The sequence below is a fragment of the Varanus komodoensis genome, unplaced genomic scaffold (genome assembly GCF_004798865.1).
Source record: "Varanus komodoensis strain SLA01 unplaced genomic scaffold, ASM479886v1 scaffold11, whole genome shotgun sequence".
Classification (NCBI taxonomy): Eukaryota; Metazoa; Chordata; class Lepidosauria; order Squamata; family Varanidae; genus Varanus; species Varanus komodoensis.
The window spans coordinates 15220009-15240595 of NW_025335317.1; the positions used below are offsets into that span (position 1 = coordinate 15220009).

At 42.7% G+C, this 20587-nt stretch overlaps 1 protein-coding gene across 3 annotated transcripts in view; it reads right to left on the bottom strand.

Moving 5' to 3' along the window:
• CTNNA3 (catenin alpha 3) overlaps positions 1-20587 on the bottom strand; it is a 766319-nt gene that overhangs the window by 51556 nt on the left and 694176 nt on the right. For all 3 annotated transcript variants that reach the window (XM_044420420.1, XM_044420417.1, XM_044420418.1), the window contains one exon: positions 14122-14214. In XM_044420420.1, the coding sequence (XP_044276355.1) occupies positions 14122-14214 (93 nt within the window). The remainder of the gene's footprint in view (positions 1-14121; positions 14215-20587) is intronic.

Here is a 20587-nt window from a genome sequence, read left to right on the forward strand (position 1 = left end):
GCCCAAAACTGCCACACTAATCGTGTGTAAAGAATTGTGATTCCGTTCCCACTGAAATGGCCCATGCTTGTATAGCTGCATATTATCTTCCCTTGGAAATATGTACGAATGATTGTTTTAGGGTATTTATGAGTTCTGCCAAGATTTCTTATTTTTAAACATTTTGTTTTAGCACATGTGTCCCCAAATGGTACACTACTCTAAGCTTTCTGACTGAGCTGAGAGCAGTGGAAGAACATGACTGGCCTTCAAATGAGATAAGGATGATTAAGGGTAAGTTATCTAGTTTCAGGAAAGATTATGCCCAATTTTTACAGGTTTCATTCAGCACAACTTTCTAAGGTGATTTTGGCATGGTACTCTTGTCCTGTGAATACTAAGGATAGGTGATAGATATGTTAGGCTTTCATTTTTACATGAGGTTACCCAATCCTGGAACCAAAGATAAACCCAAACACAAATTGCAGTCAAATTCTGAATTTGTGATGCCTTCTACAAAACAGAACAAAAATATTTGTATGCATTAGCAAAATATGCATAGGGCAGTGAATACATTTCAAAAATGCATAACACATATCTTTGTTGATGGACATGTTTACATAACCACTTACAGAATGCAAAACAAGCACACTTCATGTGCACAAACATTTACACTTCTGGTGAAGATAAAAGAAGTCTTGTGCTTGGAAAAGAAAAAGGTGGTGAGCTAGAATGAACCTGGCAGTGGAAAGGGAGATCCTCAGCAAGATTGAACTTAACAGATTCACACATGTCTTTTGAAAACACGACATGTTGGTGACTTATTAAAACATAAGTCAACCTTCTTTTCCATGCAGTTGGAGAGATGTGTAAGGTAGGAACCAAACACATGACAGTTCTAATGCACAATGTTAATGTCAATCAACCCTGTGCAATCCAGGTTACAGTTTAACCAACTTTCCAAGTTGTTGTTTTTTTAAATAGCCAGTAATTAAGAAAATACAAGAAACAGAACTGAGAGGAGGAGGAGGAGGAGGAGGAGATGGCACAGCTGAATACAACCGTCTTTCCCTATTAAGCATTTTACTCCTCAAAATGAGAGCACAATCCACAGGGATTGAAACGTAAAAGCATGGGGAATAAATTCTACTGTCACGCGAGATGAATTATTAAAAATCATGCAAATTATGGAGAATTGAGTCTCTCTTCAGTTTACGAATTCTATTCAGCTTCGCACAACATTGACTTCATTACAAAACATGGGCTATAAATGGGGAGCATTTCTAGGTCTTGTGGCTTTTCTTGGCACTACAACTAGCAACAATGCATTTCAAATCCTGAAGAACAACACACTTGGAAGTAAGTTTCTCTGGGTCATTTATTCTCACTTCCTTAATACAACTGTGCCTATTTGCTCATTTTTAATTTTTTAAATTATATTTTCAAACGTATACACCACTCAGTAGCCCGACAGGACTCTCCAAGTGGCTGTCATAAATCATATATAATCATCAGACTAGAGGGACAGATATTTATGATAATCTGCCCTAATGTTTAAGACACAGAGGCAAGGAACGTCAGAATTCAAGAGGAAAATATTTGAAAGGGTTGTTCAAGGAAACAGGAGTTGAGGCTGGCTCACAAGCCGAATTCTGAAATTTCAAATGAGAAACGTAATTCTCTCATTTTATAGGCTTAAATAGCTCCTTCTTTCCTCCAGGTGCCTCTTAACACAAATGGCATGATGCAGTGAAGCTCTGTTACTAGGAAGAATGTGTACATCAGTCTAGTTCCAGTCCAGATCAGCGTTGTTTTATTTATTCATAAATTTATTTTGTCTAATCCTTGCATCAGTCTATGATTTTTTAAAAGAACCAAAACTACATGACAATTCATATGAATCTTCATTGGCAATTTTATTTAATGCACACATTTTGCACACAACTTTATTCAGCGGTCTATTAGGGAATTAGCATTTTATATCAAAATTCCCCCAATATTCATGGTTTTGTATGCAACTGAGCCAATAATTTGGAAGAGTGCACCATCCAAAGAATAACAGTGCTCTGATCAGTATGGGAATTTCATTGGGTTCCTGAATGTGTTGGGGCACATTTGCCAGAGCCAGCAATCCCATTAAATCTCAAGTTGCATGGAATAGTGAGATATGGAACCATCACTCCCACACGCCCTCACCAGCACTATGGAATCCGAGCTGCTCGCTAGTTCCCTGGTGAACTCCAGATGATGAAATGCATTGGCAGACAGCTAGAGTGTAAGTGCTTTAAGACACATGGTGTGACCAACTGGATAAATGTGAGAGCGCATAATCATGATTACTTTGTGGCCATGAGGGCAAAAAAAAAGGGCCTACTTGAGTGCTTTCATTGCATCCTCTGTCCAGCAGAGATATTCTGGGTGGTTTGGAGTTCGATGTTATCTTTCCTATGTCTCAGCCTTCAAATCCTTTTTATGTCACACCTTCAAGATAAAATTGTCCAGCTGCATGCTAGCTTGAATGCTCCTGCAGCCCATTATCTGGTGAGAGGTCCAAATGTTGCAAAGAGGATTGTATCCCACAGAAAAAGGCACACGTAGTTTGCAGGTTCTCCTGGATTCATTCACTGCTCTCATGAAAAACCCATGTCTTCTGTGGTGAGTAGTGCCTTAGTACAAACTCCAGCTGGGGTGGCACTGATGCTTCTTCCTGAACAGAGGAGACCCAGCCGCAATGGCCCATGCATCGGTGATCTCAGATTTAGATCGACGTGATGTGCTTTATGAGGAGCTGCCCTTGTGCTTGGTTTGGAAGCTGCAGCTGGGGCAGAATGAGGCCGCCAGGATGCTCAGTGGAGTGCCTGGCGGTGCACAACTTAGATCAGTGTTGAAGCAACTGCACTGGCTACCTATTTGCTACCAAACAAACAGAAGCTTTTGCTATTGGCATGCAAGGTGTGTCCAGAAAGTAATGAAAATGGTATTTAAAAAATTATTTTACTGAAAAAAAATCGTAATTGAACATTCTCTCCTTCAAAGTATGCACCTTCTGAGTGTACACAACACTCCCAGCAATTTTTCCATTCTTCATAGCATCCCTGAAAGTCTTCAACTGGAATGGCGTTCAGATCCTGCATAGTGGCTCTTTGGACGTTGTCCACACTACCAAAATGGTGTCCTTTCAAACCATCCTTCATTTTGGGAAATTGAAAAAGTTGCAAGGAGCCTAGTCCGGGCTGTCGGGTGGATGGGGAAGCACCGTGATGTGTTTCTCAGCCAAAAACTCTCTGACAGCCAAAGCGCTGTGACTTGGTGTGTTGCCGTGATGAAGGATCCAAGTTGAGCCGATCTCAACTTGTGCCGTCAGTACACTTGTGCAGATGGTAACACTGCTTCTCCATAAGCCTTCCTCACCATTTCCAAAGTTTCTGAGGCACTTTTACCCAATTTCACACCATTTTGTCACATAATGCTGTTCCAAACGCACTTGCATTTTTCTTAATACGAGGCACTTGAACAGGGTGTCACAAAAGAGAATGTCTCGGCTCTGGCAGGGCTGGAATGCAACTGATTGTTGTTCCAACGTACACCTGGCACCCCACCCCAAGTGACCTTGGCCAGCTTTTCCCTTCACAGGGCCCTTCTTGAGAGTAGGGACTTCATTCTCATCAATTTCCGGACACACCTCGTATAAAGGAGATAATATCCTTGAACAGTTTGGGAGCAAGTTACCTGACGGATCACCTTCCCCAGTAGAAACCGGCAGCCCTTCCCATGGTTGGTGTGTTTTGCAATGCTATACAGCACCAACAAGGCAACAGGAGGCTGCAGCCACAGATCAGTCTCAGTGTCAAGTTGTGGTCTGCCACAAATGAAGCACTAATGTTGCCATTGACAAAGCGAGGGAAAGTTCCATTGAGATGAGTAACTCAGACCTTTCATCACTGCTCGGTAACCTTTCTAAATCAGCAAGAGTTGCCACCAAACTTTTCCTTCCTGCTGGGGGAAAAATGCCCAAAAGCAGATTTTAAGTGGCACTCCTCTTTTTCCCTGGTGGAACGTTGTGTGCACACCTCTGAAATTAGCATGTACACAGTAGTATAATTGTCACTCATAACTAAACAGAAATATGGGCATATTAATTGCCTTTTCCCACTAGAAAGGAAGCAGTGTGGAAATATTAGAAGTGGAGACACAGAACACCTGAAGGCTGGATTCCCTGGCAATCTGAATGCATTGTGCTGAAACAGTTATACAATTAACAGAGTGCTAGAGAAATGGGAATCTTGGGATTTAACTCATAACACCGAAACCAGAAATCAGTTCATAAGTTAAATGTTGCAGGCTCATAACTCTTGACTATTTAAGAAGTCCTGACTTTGATTACCCAACTTCAATATGCTCATAATTCAAATCAGGATTATAGTTTTTGTAATTGGTCTGCATAACTGAGTGACCAACCTCCCCTGTCTTTGTGCATGCTCAGATGTTAGTTGCTGCATTCTTTCATTTCAGAAAGAAATTAAACATACCCCTTTGCAATGTGCGTGCATGCAGAATTAGGGGTAGAAACTTGATAGAAATTAAGTAGAAATTCAGAAATTCAGAAACTAGGTAGAAATTCAGAAATCTGGATCTCAGTTCACCCACTGTGCACCAGTGCTAGCTAAATCGGGTGTGGGTTAGGCCAGCTTACAGATATTTGTCTCTAAGAGAGACCACATTTAAAAAGAAAATATTAAGGAAATTTGTGCAAATCGGCATCTGAAAAATGTTTGGTCCTTGCATATGTTGTACATGACCACATGGAATTAGGGTGCCAGTGTGTGCAAACCATTCAGTTTTATGCAATTTGTGCCAGATCCATCTGATTTGCGGCTCCAATTTGCACGAAACACCGTGATTTGTGCAAATTGGATAAATTTATGGAAATTGTGCACATTTTCTTAGCATTTAATATTGCGCAAGGAATGACTCATCTAGCTCAACTTTTCTAAGCAGAATTATTTTAGCTTCACCCTTTAGTTATGCCTGGCACTGACAGCTTTCTGCTACATTTTATGCCTCACTCCCAGTCTGCCTCCACTCATCTCTCCATTTTGGTTCACTCTTAGAAAGAAAGCATATATTAGAACAGCCAATCAGAGAGGAATGTGTCATGATGTATAGGATTGAAAAACAACACCAAATCATGCATCCCAAGTTCCCAAGAAGTAACTTGCTGCCGAACATGTATAAAAATTCAAAGATAGTATGGAATCTTATAATAGCATTGGATAGAATCCAACAATGTGCATTTGCACTGAAAGGATCGATCCCCACACATCCCAACCTGCCTCAGTTGTGTTGCTCCTTCACTGATTCATGAGGTGTTTTGAGGCTCTGCAGTTCTGGATGCCTACCTGGTTCCCCTCTGCCTCTCTTTTCCCACACATCTCTGACAATGCAATCCTACACCTGTCTACTGAAAATCCTCATTGAGCTCAGTGAGGTTTACTTGAGACAAAATGTTTGAAACCATCCTTGAGCAATGGATGGCAGGATTGAGCCATCAGCAACCTGGATGCCAGGAGCCTGGAACAAAACCAGAAGTCAGAGCCAAGGAGGCTGAGCCAAAAGGTAGAGCCAGAAATGTCAAGCCATGAAATGAAATCCAGAAAGCTGAGAAACACTACAGAAGTGCTTCTAGCCCTTCTTCTTGCATGCCTGGGTGGCCAGTAGGGCTTGAATCCATCCTTCTAGCATTTGAGGACTTTCTCTCATGATTGGCCCAGTCTTAGTAAGTGAGATGAGCCGAGAAGAAGTCTGCAAACACTCATGGAACAAAGGTTGTGCAACTGGCAAGCTTCTTCTCAGGTGCAGCAGAGCAAACAAGCTTGCAGCATGTGGCATGGAACAGAGACACTGCTTGTGCACTGCAGGGCTCTTTTCCTGGTGAGCACCCTGCAACTGCTGACACACACACCAGGAATTTTCATGGAGTCATAGACTTAGTATAGTAGTGTTGGAAGGGGCCATGAAGGCCATCAGGTCCAACTCCCTGGATGCAAGACACCAAGTTACACCATCCCACTCAGATGGCTGTCCTATTTCTTTATGAATGTCTCTAGTTTGGGAGAGCCCACCACCTCTCTAGGCAGCTGGTTCCACTGCCGTATTGCTCTGACGGTGAGGAAGCTTTTCCTGATGTCCAGCCTGAATCTGGGTTGTTGCAAGTTGAAATGATTCTGTGTCCTACACACTGGTATCAGCAAGAAGAGATCTGGACCTTCCTCTTTGTGACAGCCTTTGAGGTACTTATAGAGGGATACCCTGTCAGCCCTCAGCCTTCTCTTCTCAAGGCTGAACATATGTCTCTCCTCATATGGCAGTGTTTCCAAACCCTGGATCATTTTGACTCAGTGCTGTCACAAAGTGGGCCGGAGACCAGGCAGCAGAGCCCAGGGAATCTGATGGATAATGGTCTCCTCACACATCACTAGTGGGTATCGTCAACACAGTGCTTAGGGGCAGTGCTGGGGAACCTGCAGCCTCCAAATGCTGGACTCCAACAACATCTCTATCACCACAGATTCTTTACCCCTGATTGACAGCACCTTCTATTCATGCACTGTATAGAGCGGCCAGGCACCAAACAAGGAGATCTCTGTTCTAACCCTGGGAGCTCTTGACTACGTACTCTTTGTGCTCCAACCAGCTGATGAAGAGTCCTACTTGGAGAGACAGTCTTCTCTGAGGGCAATTATCCTTCCCCTTCTACATACATCACATGCTATCTATGCACGAACCAGATGTGGCAGCACCCACCACAATTACCTTCTCATCTGCTCCATACAGTAACTGCAGTAGAAATGTATGAAATACAAGGATGTAAGGAAGAAGAAATAAATAGGATGGTCCCCAGAGATGACTGTGTGAGTATGATGCCGAAAACAAGGAGGGAATTTGAATTACTCTTCACAAATTTCCTCCGAAACTAAGTTGATTAGCCACTGTCAGCAATTGCTTATTCTTGGTTGTTGTTGTTGTTGAAGTGAGAACAAGATGCCTTCCGAAGCCCTCCAGTCTCCAAACAGATGCACTGATTTACGCTCTGATGTTTCCTGTATCTCGCATGCTCATCACAACTGAAGGTCATTTCCTCCTTTAAGCACAATGTGAGAGTCTCCTTGCTCCTCTTAAGAATATCACACTTGAGATTTCAACAGTAAGTTTTAAATAATGTAACTGTTGCTTGTGAGTAACTGCTCGGGCAATTGCGAACACGACTTTGAACACGACTTTGAACACTGAACATAACTTTTATTGAAGAAACAGTATATTCTCCTGCTAGCTTGCAGCTCCCTGTACCTGTCACTCATCGGATTAAACCATGCATTGTATTAAAAGACATGGTGGGCCACTGTGACTACAGACCCGTCCCTGCCAGCAACCTCCAGCACCTTCCCCTGCATGAATGCCCTCTATGGAGCATTCATGCATTCTGGACTCATAATTCTCAACCATGGGAAAAGTTTCACCCAGAAGTGCATGGCGTTGGTTGACGAATACCTGCCCCAAAGAATGCATGTTGACTCTGGCTAACCCTGAGCAAAATAGGCTGGCAATCAAAGATGAGTGTAGCCTGCCTAGAAATGCATGGATCTGTCCGTTCCCTTCTCTTCCAGATATGAACTTTTGGTCAATTCTAATCAAAACCAAGCTAAATCCTTGCCCAGAAGTTGGAACTAGCCAGATAAGTATGCCTACTGCTAGCACAGAGAAGACCATATTGCATTTATTGCCAGTCATACAGATGTTAAGGACAAGGAGTCTGTCAGAAAAAAAGGGGCAATCTTAATTCAACTTAAATGTGACTGCATGTACAAGGATTAAACCTCAGACTTTTTAGAGCAAAGCAAGCAAGCTTTCAGCAGGGGTTGACAAATCTGTCAATTTTGAGTTCTCCCACATTTTTTTAAAAAACCAAACCAAAACTCAAGTTGTTTTTACCTCGAATAAAGAAAACTTGGTCACTTTTTAGAAATTATTATCAAAATTGAGTAGAAACGAAACAAAGCAATGGAAAAACAAACTAAATATAAAATGAAAACTCAGTGTAGTTTTAGGTGCAGAAGATGTGAATGTATGATAAACTAAAATAATAGTTCTAAAGCATAATCACAACCCTTTTGCTCTTGGACCCAACACAACTCCAGAATGGGTAGGAGCCAGTGTGGGTCAGATGTGACTTTGCTTAGCTTTGATCAACATGCCAATTGAGCCCCTTTCTGGGGATGGTGGATTGGCCACTGTCTTGGGCACTTTGAATTTAGATTACTGTAATGGACTCTGCAAGAGAGAAAAGGTTGCATATATTCTGTACATCTTAGAAGTGCATACAAAAGTTAATAGAGCAATCCAAGCCCCCTCGGACAGAGATGCAAGGGTGGGGGTTGAATGGATGGGGGAAAGATATCCCTCAACAGGTAGAATCTGGAGGTCACTTGGTAGTTGCAGAAAATTCTACAGGACTAACTGCAAGCAGTAATAAGCTAGTGAAGAACTTTGCAATAAAATACCAATACAGCTTTGCCTTCCAGTCAAGGTTCTTCGACTATGACCCCCTGCTGCTTTTAAGAAGAGCTGGCTTGCTTGTTACCTGGAGGATAGCAGTGCTTGCTGAGCTGGTAGCCAAAATCAGAGTAAAATTACAGGAAGAGGGATTTGTCAGATGTTCAAAAGGTTCCAGTTGCATGGCCCTGTGCTTTTCTCATATGGGGTCTCAGAATGTTCTATCCTTCTATTTATGTATTTGAATGGTGGAGACTTAGTGGCTTAAATAATACATATTTTGCACAGAGTATAAAATAAAAAGAAGGGCGTTTTCATTACAGGATGTCCTTGGAAAGACCTTATTCCTATTGTAATGTTCCCTATTCTCTGAGACTAGCCCAGTCTAATACCCACTCCAGTGGATATTTTCAAGCTTCCTCAAATACTGCTATGTAGTTGTCTATTCTTGGGCTGTGTCAATGTTGTTCTAAACATTAAGCTGCCATGTCTCTGGAGGAGCCAGACTTTCTGACTTGAAAACAGCTCTCCACTGAAGAAGCCCCTCCTCTGAGGAGACAGACCAGCCGTTTATGAAAGAAATCATGACCTAGGTGAGGGAACAGGTGGAGTCAAAACCTGCTGTTAAATTCAAGGATAGCAGGACTTTGAGATCAGAAAATGTATTTTCATCAAAGTATCTAGGCTGTGGAGGTTGAAGGGTGGACAGCAGCTGCTGTGAAATCATGCCATGCCTCTTTTGCAGAACGATCACTTCACGGCAAAGAGTGAAGAGTAACTTCACTCAGGGACACAAAGGAAAAGCTCACCTGTGAATTCCGCTTTGTGCACCTGAATATCCGACTGCTTCTTGACAGAACAAAAGCAAGGAAGAGGGTCAAGGAACGTCACATGGGCTGCTGTTCTTGGCCTTTCTACCCACACCTTCACATTTCCATCTAAATCATGTCTCACAACACCCGCCTTGACTTGTATCACACTAAGGTTGTGCAGACCAGCCTTTCCCTAACTCGGCACCCTCCAGAGGTGTTGGACTACAACGCACATAATCACATGTCCAGCACAGGGTGGAAATTGTACCCCCACACATCTGCACGAAAGCACCAGGTTGCAGAAAGCTGGTGTGGCGAGACATCATTTCACCCTGTTAAATATTACAGGCGCTTAACAGAGGAATACTATCCATTGCCGTACTTTCAAAGCTGAGAGCTGAATGGTAAACAAGACCTTTGAGAAGGGAAAGCAGCAAATAGAAAATAGCATATTCTGTCATTATATAACGTGTCTATAATGTCTTCTGCATTGCATTTCTGCATTTCCCTGTATTCTAAAGGATTGGGTGTATTTTCTAGAATGAGTGCCAGTGCCTCTTGCCCTTACTATTAACTTTCACTATGATATTGTCTAACCTATTCACTCCCGCTGGCAAAATCCAAGACCAATTATAACCTGCAATCTACTCCTGTCATTGCCAGAATTGTTATGTTACTCTTGCTGTGTTCATGTCACAGTTTGGTTGTCCCCAACAATGGCCATTTCTGTACAGAAGAGTGTTTGCCCATGTGTGGTGGGGAGCAGAAGGAGCAGTAAGGGAGAGGAGAGCAATAGCCATGCTGGGCAACAGAGGGGCAGTGTGGACCAGACACTCAGCTGGGGAACAGGAAGAGCAGAAGCAAGTTCTTTCCTAGACAAAGTCTCCATCCCTTGGCCTAACTCCAAATCTGAAGCCAGAATCCTGTCCATATCTGTCTGAACCAGGGATCTGATCAGTCTCCACAGCATTTCTATCCAGTGCCACCTAGTGCCACCTCAAAATATTTGGCTACATTTTCACTCTTTTCAAACTGTAAGGGAAAAAAAATCCCATAATGTAATGCATTCTGGCTCTTTCACTTACGATTTTGCAAATAATTAGATTTCCATGGGATCCTTTGCCTGAGCACATGCATTTTCACTGTGTGCAAATACCTTCAGGGGTGCCTTCCAGCGGTCTGCTTCTGCAAGTTCATCTCCACCACCCAGAGGACTTTCTCAGGGGTTGTCCCTAACCTGTGGAATAGCCTGCCAGGAAAGATGCCTTGGCATTGATATTCCAGAGTACTACCTTCAAGAGGGAGTTAAAGACAGGTCTCTTCTGACAGGGCTTCCCAGATCAGTTTTATTTAATATGCTTCATTTTAGTATAAATTTGAATTATTGTTCATCTTAATCTCTTGTAAACTGCCCAGAGCCTATGGGAATGGAGTGGCTTATAACAATCAAAATAAATAGACAAATAACTGTTTTTCATAAATCCTTCCTGTTGGAAGGTGACAGTTTATTTATTATTTGATTTTGATGTTTGCATGCCGCCGCCACCGCCCCCCCCCCCCCAAATGGAGTCCCCATCCTACTGTGCAGCTTGACTAATTTGGAGAAGCTCAGTTTGCAAGGCAAAATACAATGTCAGAGAAGAGAGTGGTGCTTATTAATACAGACACTAACCACCCCTGAAAAGGGATGCTTTATTCCTCTATGTCCCTGGGACTTTACAAAGTGTTGTTATTTTTTTACTATATGAATGCAAATTTACATGACAAAAATAACCCCTTGAAGGAACGTTCTATGATAGAACGTTGATGCAGTCACTGCATGGCCTATATTTATTCAGGAAGGGAAAAGATGCAGCCTTTTGTATGAAAAGTAGTTTAAAGAAAGCCCCTGTTTGTCTTAGACTTCAAAGGTAGTAATTTTAAGGCATAATTCAGGCCTAAATGGGCAGCTGTGGTAGTTTAATTGCCAAATGTTTTGCTTAGTTATTCTTGTAGGGAATCATGATTCTGCACAGCATGTCGTAAGAGCTGGTAAATTTCAAACACAGTTAAAACCTGGGGAATTAAGTGCTTTTTATTTGTACACTGCTCCTCTGTGTGTGTTCATGGACACACACTGACGCTGTCCCATCCGCATGCATTCCAGACAAGTCTGCGCAGGGCTTGCTAGAATGCCGTCGCTAATGACAAGCACCACTGTAGCCCATCTGGTGACGATTCTGTTGCTCCGAACACGCTTTCACCTGAGCTCCTGCAGACAGCTGCCGCCTTGGACAGCTGCCGAAACGTGGTGCGAAGGGGCTTTGCCCATTTGGCATCGGTCCAGCAGCCATCTGGATGGCTGAGCTGCTTATCCAACTTCCTTTCATCCTCAGAAAGAGGGGATCATGCTAGTGCAGTGGTTGAGCTTGTCCCAGTGGGTGGCAGCTCAACGGCAAGTCTCAAGGCCCTACATGCAGATTCCTAGGAGAGCAGAGTCTTGTGGTATGTGCTACAACTTGCTGACTAGGTCAGCTTCCCTGAAGTTGCTTCTGCAATCTGAGAAGGCCCAGTTGCTTGGAAAGGGTTGGTCTTTCATGAATGTGCCTTGTGAAAGCAAAGGGGGGTCCCATTACCAACTGGTACAATTACTGCAGGGTTGAGCAGCTCAACTGTAGTGAAGGCTGGAGGGCATCCCACCCATCCTCTATGGGCCAAATGATACTGGGCCCATGGCCATGCCTCATGGCATCATTTGGTTCCTGGCTGATGCCCTGTGAAGGAATCCAGGAAGGTTCTGCAGGCCAGATGGGGAACCTTTGTAGCAGCACCAGCAAATGCAGGTGCATCCCTGAAGTGGGAAGACAGGCATGCACTGTGCCATTACAGTGTCCCTGTCGCTGCAGCACGTGTCTTCTTCTGCAGCCCCTTTGCAGCCACCTTGACTGCCCACCCACCACTGTGGCACCATAGCTCCCATCCTGCAACTGCGGCCGCCTCTCGCTCTGAGTGCACAGTGATCAGGCAAGCTACCTGAAAAGCCATGGCAGCCAGAAACATGGCCATTTCAGGTGTCTAGAAGGCCAGCCAGGCCTAAATACTTGGCTCAGAGGGACCCTTCCTCAGAAACTTAAGCAGAATGACACGCCTTTCTTCTGTAAATGCATGCACAACTTGGTTTCAAGGACATTTTACTACCACAAGATACATTACAAATTACGTCCTTTTTTTTATATTTTGGTCCATGAAGGTTAAAATAGCAAGTGCTATTACCTATGGGATATGGCAGCAAACCAGTTACCTCATCCATGTTAACTAAGGTATATTCTGACATCATAGGAGTTAACCATAGTAACATAATATCCCTAAAGGGTTTATAAGAAAAAGCGGTGGAAGCTGTGCTACACAGTAAACAAGATAAGTACATAGAGTTCTTTATCTCTGGGATGTAATTCAATGTAAATTCCACCAATGATTCAACAAGAGACGATTGCTTGGGAATGCTGAGATTCAGAAATCCTCCTTAAAGCAGAGTGTTTTCTGACTTCCTTGTCTGCTCTTGCATCATTTGAATTGCAGCACACATCACTTCAACAGGACCTCTTCTCTCCTGTGAAGGACTTGGGCTGGATCCGAGTAGTGATAATTTAGTGCATCTACCCCATTGGGTTAGATTGTTTATAGAAGGTACTTGATCTGTATTCTATTCTCTCACTACAAACTCTTTCCATTGGAATCCCCATGGCCCTCTTTTGTACAGAAGCATGATAAACCAATTAGCACAAGCACAGAAGGCAAGGCCTTGATGCGGAACTTTCCATAGAAATCATTGTGAGGGTTTCTATTAGTCAGTGGTTCATTCTGCCTGCTTCCTTTTTGCCTGGAGTTCTTTGTTTAGTTCAATGGAGTACTGCAGAGCGCAGAAACACTACATGATAGGCCTTTTGTAGTTTCCTCCTGTTTTCATCTCGTGGGTATCCTAAACCTAGGGGAGATTACGCTAGGCATTTTTTTCTGGCCTTGTAATGCCTGACTCACTGGTGTGTCGCATAGTACTCGGTCCAACCCATCCCCTTTGTGATGCTTCTGCCATTATATCTCAGATTTCTGCAGCCTAGTTATAGCATTACTTTTTATACATTGCATCTTTCCCTACGGTATATCATTTAGTGTGTACAAAACTTACAGTACTGCTCTTGGAGAGAGCAGTAGTGGCTTCCATGGGCCAGTGGGCTGGGTGAGACACCCTTTGCAAAACGAGGTGTCTTATCAGGCTTTCGCAAGACAGAAACAACACTGAGGAAAAGATAAGCCCGGTCTTTCGTTGCCTCCTGGCCTCCTTTTCCGTACCCTATTGGCTTCTCTCTCTCACTCACTGGCTGGTTTTACCACTGAACTGGAGAGGAAAGGCAAGGCTGCTTCTCCTAACATCAAAAATTGTTCGCAACTTTCTCTAACATACACCTTTTTGACTGGGGAACTGTGTTGCAAAATTCAGAAGGTGTACAGCCCAAAGGAAAACCATGCTCTGATTGGCATATTAGTCAGAAAAGTGTGAATTAAGTCTGCTTACTTAAATACACAGGGCAAACTACATTTCCCCCCATTCCTATTGCTAGGCTAGGCACCTGTAACTCTTAAACAGCTTGAAACTAGTTTAAACTTGTGTTACGATAATAGGATTCTAGTGAAGAAATAGGCTATATTTTGGAATGTTTGCCAGACTTAAAGGACTTTATGGGAACAAATGTGTGGGTCTCCCTTATAATTCCTTTTTTTACAAACCTGGTTTGATACCTACCCTGTCAGTTTTCCCTTCGGTCTGATTACTGGTGTGGCTGCGCACATCGTGGTCATCTTCAAAATCTGACACATCTTCTAATTCTTCTGGTGTCTGTGAAAAGAAAAGAACATGGCAGTACTTTTGGGGATCAGCTTGGTTCAGTTTGGAAAGTCCTGGGGCTACTGAGTTAGTTCTAACACCTTTGCCAGTAAGAGTCCACTAGCTTAGGACTAAAACCTGGAATTGCAACATGATTGGAAGATGTCAAAGACCTATACCTGTTCACCTGTGTGTGGAGTGCATCCATTCAGATTTTAAAATCCAGAACATAACTAATTCTCTGTTTCACCCTACATATTCAGGATAGCCAACTTACTTTTGTGTAGCATATGATGGCATCACTTCAGGCAAACACGAACATTTGGGTGTTCCAGAATAAGCATGTGGATGGTTTTCCTTATATCCTTTTCTATGCCCTGCACTTCCTAGAAAATGTTTGATTTAAGGTCACACAAATCTTATATTACATTTGAAGATGAAGAAGTCAAATTTCTAATTTTTCAAACACAAATTGAACCAATTCAGTACTGCAGGTGAACAAATTGATTTTTTTAAAAAAGCTTCTCTCTCCATGCATAACATTCAATTTTGATGAATTGTAACACAGCCTTCCTTTTTTTCTTACCTCCTGAAATGCCATCCAGCACCCCCTAGTGGTGAGGGCACCCACGGTTGGGAACCCCTGCCTGGTACGGATTTAACAGTTGTCATCTTTCCTGATTTTCTTGCTCGTTATATGTGTACCAATTGCACATTAATTCCCTTTTGACAGGACACACTATTACATCCTTATGCAATTACAATATATTTCATAATTCTAAATACAAATTTCATACAAGGTAACATATGAGGCCTGGTATATGGAGAACTGTTTCATCACATTCCACTAGTAATATATTATCCAACCTAGTATCTTATGTAGAACCTGGTGGAGGCTCATAAAAGTTCCTGGATGAAGGCAGGGTTGTACCAAGTTAATTGTTATAATTTATTATTAATTTGCTTTTATTCTGTTCTTGCTTACAAAGCAGCCAGGGCAGTTAACAACCTAAATAAAACAAAGTACACAATATAAAACCATTAAAATCATGACTCTAAAATCACATATAATAAAATACAATTAAATCATCAGCACAATCAATAATCAAAAATAAACAAACCACTGGCCTATACCTGCAAAATTTGCACTAATTAGGTCTTCAACTGGTGCCTCAACAACAACAGCAAGGGGTCAGCCAAATCAAAGCTTGAACAGAGATCTGTAGCTGGTATACTAACATCTTTACTGTGTGTTTTATGGATTGTTGTAGACCACCCAGGGAACTCTGGCGGTGGGGCAGAATAGAAATAAAATGCATCATCATGCTCATCATCTGTGGTGGGCCCATGGGTCATGTTCCTTGAGGACACCAGAAGCAAAACCTCCTTGAATGAACTCAATCCTATGTTGAAGCTATTGGGGACAGTGGCCCCGCAAACACTAGGGGTCTGAGCTGCTCAGGGCTTTGTACCGCAGTGCCAATATTCTGAACTGGCCCTGATCGCACGTTGGCAGCCAGTGCGAGACTGGTAAGAGAGATGCAGTGAGGGGTGAGCCCATCAGCAAATGGGGAGTAGCCATTTTTCCCGCTGCGACTTCTAGACCATCTTCAAGGAAGCTCTGGCCAAGGCGCTCTTTGGGGAGGGAGCACTCCGATGAGTCACAGTCCTGACCTGTCAACAGCCTGCTCTGTGGAAGGGAAAACAGGCAAAATAGCATGCCCACATTGCTCCTTGTACTCTCCTTCCCATGGCCTTCTCTGCTGTTGACAGGTGAAAATCCTTCTTCTTTATTCACCTCCACCAAGCGTCCTGAACACCCTGTCTCTGGTATCTTGTGTGGATACTATGAGCATTTGACCACTAGGCATGGGACAGGTGACTCAAAAAGAGGCCACACAATTTCAAATCAGTACAATTTTTACTGGAAAAAAGGGCAATAGGAAAAAGAATAAAATCTGAATGGATATATACACTTGCATAAGCCATATGAACAACCAGGGATCAGTGCAGTCAATTATCCTAATTGGACTCCGTCCCTATTTAATCTAGGACCCTTATTCAAACAATAATAGTGAGTGGTCTAGCTCCCTCGGTCATGTGCAGCATCCTAGAAAGTCCTCCTTTCTTCTGGAACTCTGGGTCTCCTTCCTTTCCCTCCCTCAGTCTTTGGCTAATAGCATTTTTAAAATAAATATATTTATTTTATTCTCCCCTGTTCCAATAAATCAGAAGAGCAGTTTATTGTTCATTTCTGCAAACTAAGTTTTTGTTTCCTGAACTGTCACCTTTTCTTTCACATACTCATACCTTCTTTTGAACTGCATAACCTTTTGATCCTCTGAGCATAACTTTCAGACTTCTGCATTCTAACTGAAATGCCAGCCTCTGAATTATTATTAACCCTTTGGCTGAAACTGACTACCCCACACATGCATGCTTCCCCAGAGAGAGAGAAAGAGAGGGAGAGGGGGGGAGAGAGAGTTAGCCCCATGATGCCAAGAAACCAAACAAATACAGTCATGGAGCATATATTGTAAGCTACCCAGAGACAATTGGACTGTATAAGGCGGGATAAAATATTCTAAATAAATAAATATTAAATAAATGCTTTTGTCCCTCATTTGATCCAATGGTCAACACCACCTTGAAGGATCCCACCTGCAGCTGTTTTCCAGACAGAGACACTTCCTTCTTGAAAAAAAAATGTAAAAGGAAGGTGGAGATGGATGGACACCACGTGCACGTACAGAGTACATTCTGCTGTAGGCTTCTGGGCCCCAGCATTTATTCAACCATCCTGCATGTTGATGCTGAACCTGGATGTGGGTTTATAAAACCTTCCCTGTATCCAATCCCCCACCACTGTCTTTCTCACATACTAAGTCATCCATTCACTTATTCATTCAGGAACTCACTAGTCGCTGAAATGCCAGATTCACACTCAGCCAGGCCCCAGTCCAATCATCCATTTCATGATCCCCCTTCGGTGCTTACTCCACAGGGACCCACCTACTCCTTACAGAGCCTCTCTCTGGACCAGCAGTCCTCCCACAAGTGGAGAACTGTGAGCAAAGCTGAGCTGAGATTACCTAAGGAAAAGCTCTGGCTGGACTGAGCCTGCCCAGCTTACCAGTTGACTAACAATTCAAACTGCTCTCTTTGATACTAAAACTGCTTTCACCAACAACCCCATCTATTACTAAAACTCACATGCTGCAATTTTGGGGGAAAACAAAGAAAGGCCTCCAAACATTCCAGAAGACCTCAATTACTGCAGTTAGATTTACACTCAAGTTAGTGCACTTATACACATGAGCTTTGAACATGCACCTGGTCTTTTAGCCCTTTCCTTGTTGCTCTAATTCTGGAGTAAAGTTTGCAGAAACAGGTGGTTCTTTCAATTCCACACTCTATTATTTGATTTAATAGTTCATTTGCCTCCCTGTGACCATAGCAAGTACCCTAGACAATTATCCAAGCTTGACTTTGCAGATATAGATTTTAGTTAAATTCTTTATTGCTTCATGTTAATCACCTGTTGTTTGATACAGCCAATTAGGCAACCCCACTCTCTCACTCTCTTCCTCCCTCCTGGAATTAAAAGCACCTGCATTTTCCAGGAAAAAACATCCCACACTTTCTGATTAGAACTCAAATTTCAGACAATGAGAGAGAGGTGGGTGCACCCATAGTCATTTATTCATTGGTGCATGTTGAGTTCTGAGTTACAAAAACAACTACATGCACATGGAAAACAGATGGCTGAAATTTGCTCAAACACTTTAAAGATGTATATACATATATGGAGTGACTGCTCATAAAGAATTGCATGTGCAATATTTTGAGCTAACTAGGAATTTAGTTTGACTACAAAGCACAACTGCTCTGTGCTTTGACTTATAAATATGAGAGACGAGCCAGCATAACATGTGCACTCACAACAGCAATAAAACGGGTGCCTAGGATAACCAAGCCGAGCTCATATTTGTTTGCAAAGCACATCTCTCACAATTTTCTTATACTCTGTAAAAAATGAACACATTTTAGAACCCCCTTCATTGCTTGGGAAAATATGCCCAGATGTTTCAACTGCAGAAATAAGCTAGTGTCTTGGGGAAAAAGTGATTCCTTATTTATAACGCCACTTGAAAAAAAGCCAAGTCATGACTTTTATGACAGTCAATTCTGGATAGCTCTACTGCACCTAGACCTTTGCGTGACATCTACTGAAACTTTAGCCCCAAAACGATAGTGCTCAGTCAAGGTGCATTGTGAAATAGTGAATGAGCCCCACAACCACTTCTTTCTTGATTCTCAACCACCTCGTTTTTTCTTTAGTGTGGAAACAGTCAACAAAAGCTCTTGGCATCCACCATGCATATGCTTAGGGCTCCAACCCTTATTACACGCACATAAACCTCCACATGCAGAGGCCTGCATGCATCTCGTGCCCTGAACAAGGGACAGCGGTAGTGATTCCCATGCCTTACAGCCTGCTTTTATTTAGACAACTGTTTTCATCATCTAGATAAAGCCCTGGCCTAGGGAAGGGAGGAGGTGGAGTCCTGAGTCCTCTGCTGCAGCTGCCTCCCCTTTCTTCGTCCCAACAGTGTGGGAGCCAGCCGACACAGGTCTTTCTGTCCCAGGTGCAAGAAAGGTGGAGCAGGGCCTTGGGAGTCACAGCTACAAGACTGCAGGATCTCAGAGCCAGGACTCTGAATCATTGGATCCCTACACTGGGTGGCCATGGGCTTGCAGCCGTTGCCTCCGTCTTCTCTAGGCTACATGGTCCCCGTGTGTCTCTGTGTTTATATGGAAAATGTACATAGAGTACATGGAATATAGCTCAACCCATCCAGCAGCCCTTCTCAGCCTTGGTGGGACATGATCGGGGTGTGGGTAAGCGTCTGCGCCAAAGATGGTGCAGAGATTGCCACTTCCATCAGTATTTTCGAACAAAAAATGGATCCAACCGTACATTTTTACATCCAAAGTTTACAGTCTAGGCCCCTCCAATGATTGTGGGGTTCAGTAAAGTTAAGGGCGTTGCTAAAGAAACAACACCCTAAAGAAAACATTTAAAATGTGGCTTCATTACAAACGTATATGCTATATTTGTATACACAGAGATATTTTTTGTTGTACAATGTACATTAATTCCTTCAGCCCTTAAGTAAAATACAAGCCCTGTAGACAAATAGGCCAAGCCAGTAGTTTTAGTGAAGAGTACAAGAACAGACTTTTCTTCCTACTTTCTAAAAATTCTCAGACTTCAGAACAAAGCAGAACTAGTGCTGTATCTTTACTGTAGGAAGGACCTGACAGGTCTAAATCTATAATTTTGGTCAAATAAACAGTGCAATGCTTTGTAAGCATTACGTTTTAGGCTTCAGTGCAAACTTTGTCAATGTAATCCAGTTCTTAAGTGAGAGAATGTCACCAAATCCAATGGCACCAAAGGAGGGAAAATAGAGATAAACTTGATCAGATATTTCCTCCACCAGTATCAGCAAAGGAGGCAAGGAGGACAGAGGTCAATTCGTACAATCTTTTCAGCTCACGAGAAGCACATTTTACATTCAGCTTAGGCTGGCTTTTAGCTATACTCCCAGAGACTGACCTAGTTGTGTGAATGGCTCATGTCACATACTGACCTCAGCACAAATTGTCATCTAATTATACCTGTGGTACTACTCTAAGGATCTTCAGTCCAGTACATTTTGCATTCTGGGCGGGGGGGAAATTGCACAACTATTTGCTTTAAAACCAAAAAAGTGATGTTGTATCATCTTTTCCCGCCTTCTCCTTCCAGCCTGGGTGAGTTCATCCAACCAGATGTCCTGCATTCTGCAGAATGATGTCCCACCGCTACACAGCCAATCAGATACAGCTATATGATGATATCACTTAAATAGATGTGAACATTTTCTTTCAGTTTTCTTTTTAATAGAGTGCAAGAAAAAAACAAACCAGCAGGTATTTTTGACCCTGCTGAAAATGTCTATGAGGTGTGCTTTTGAATCGATTTTGCCCTAAGTGAAATTCGAGGTGAATTTAGAGATGCTTGCTTGAGCTGAGCATCCCTAAAATGTTGAGGTCTTGACAGGATTCCAAGTGTGATTACCTCTCTTCTCCAAGCTACTTTTTGACAACACCTAATGCATTTTGCATGACCCAATTAGTCTGCATGTTTTCCAGAGATCACTCCTCATCTTTGCACTACTTTTTTTTTACTCACCAGTAAATCTATGGCTGAAAGACAATGTGTGCTAGATCTATCCATTAGAATTAACTAGTAATGTACCATTTTAAAAAGTCAGTCATGTGGCACTTGGTAAGGTTCACTGATGGCAAAAGGAGAAGGGGGCGGCAGAGGATGAGG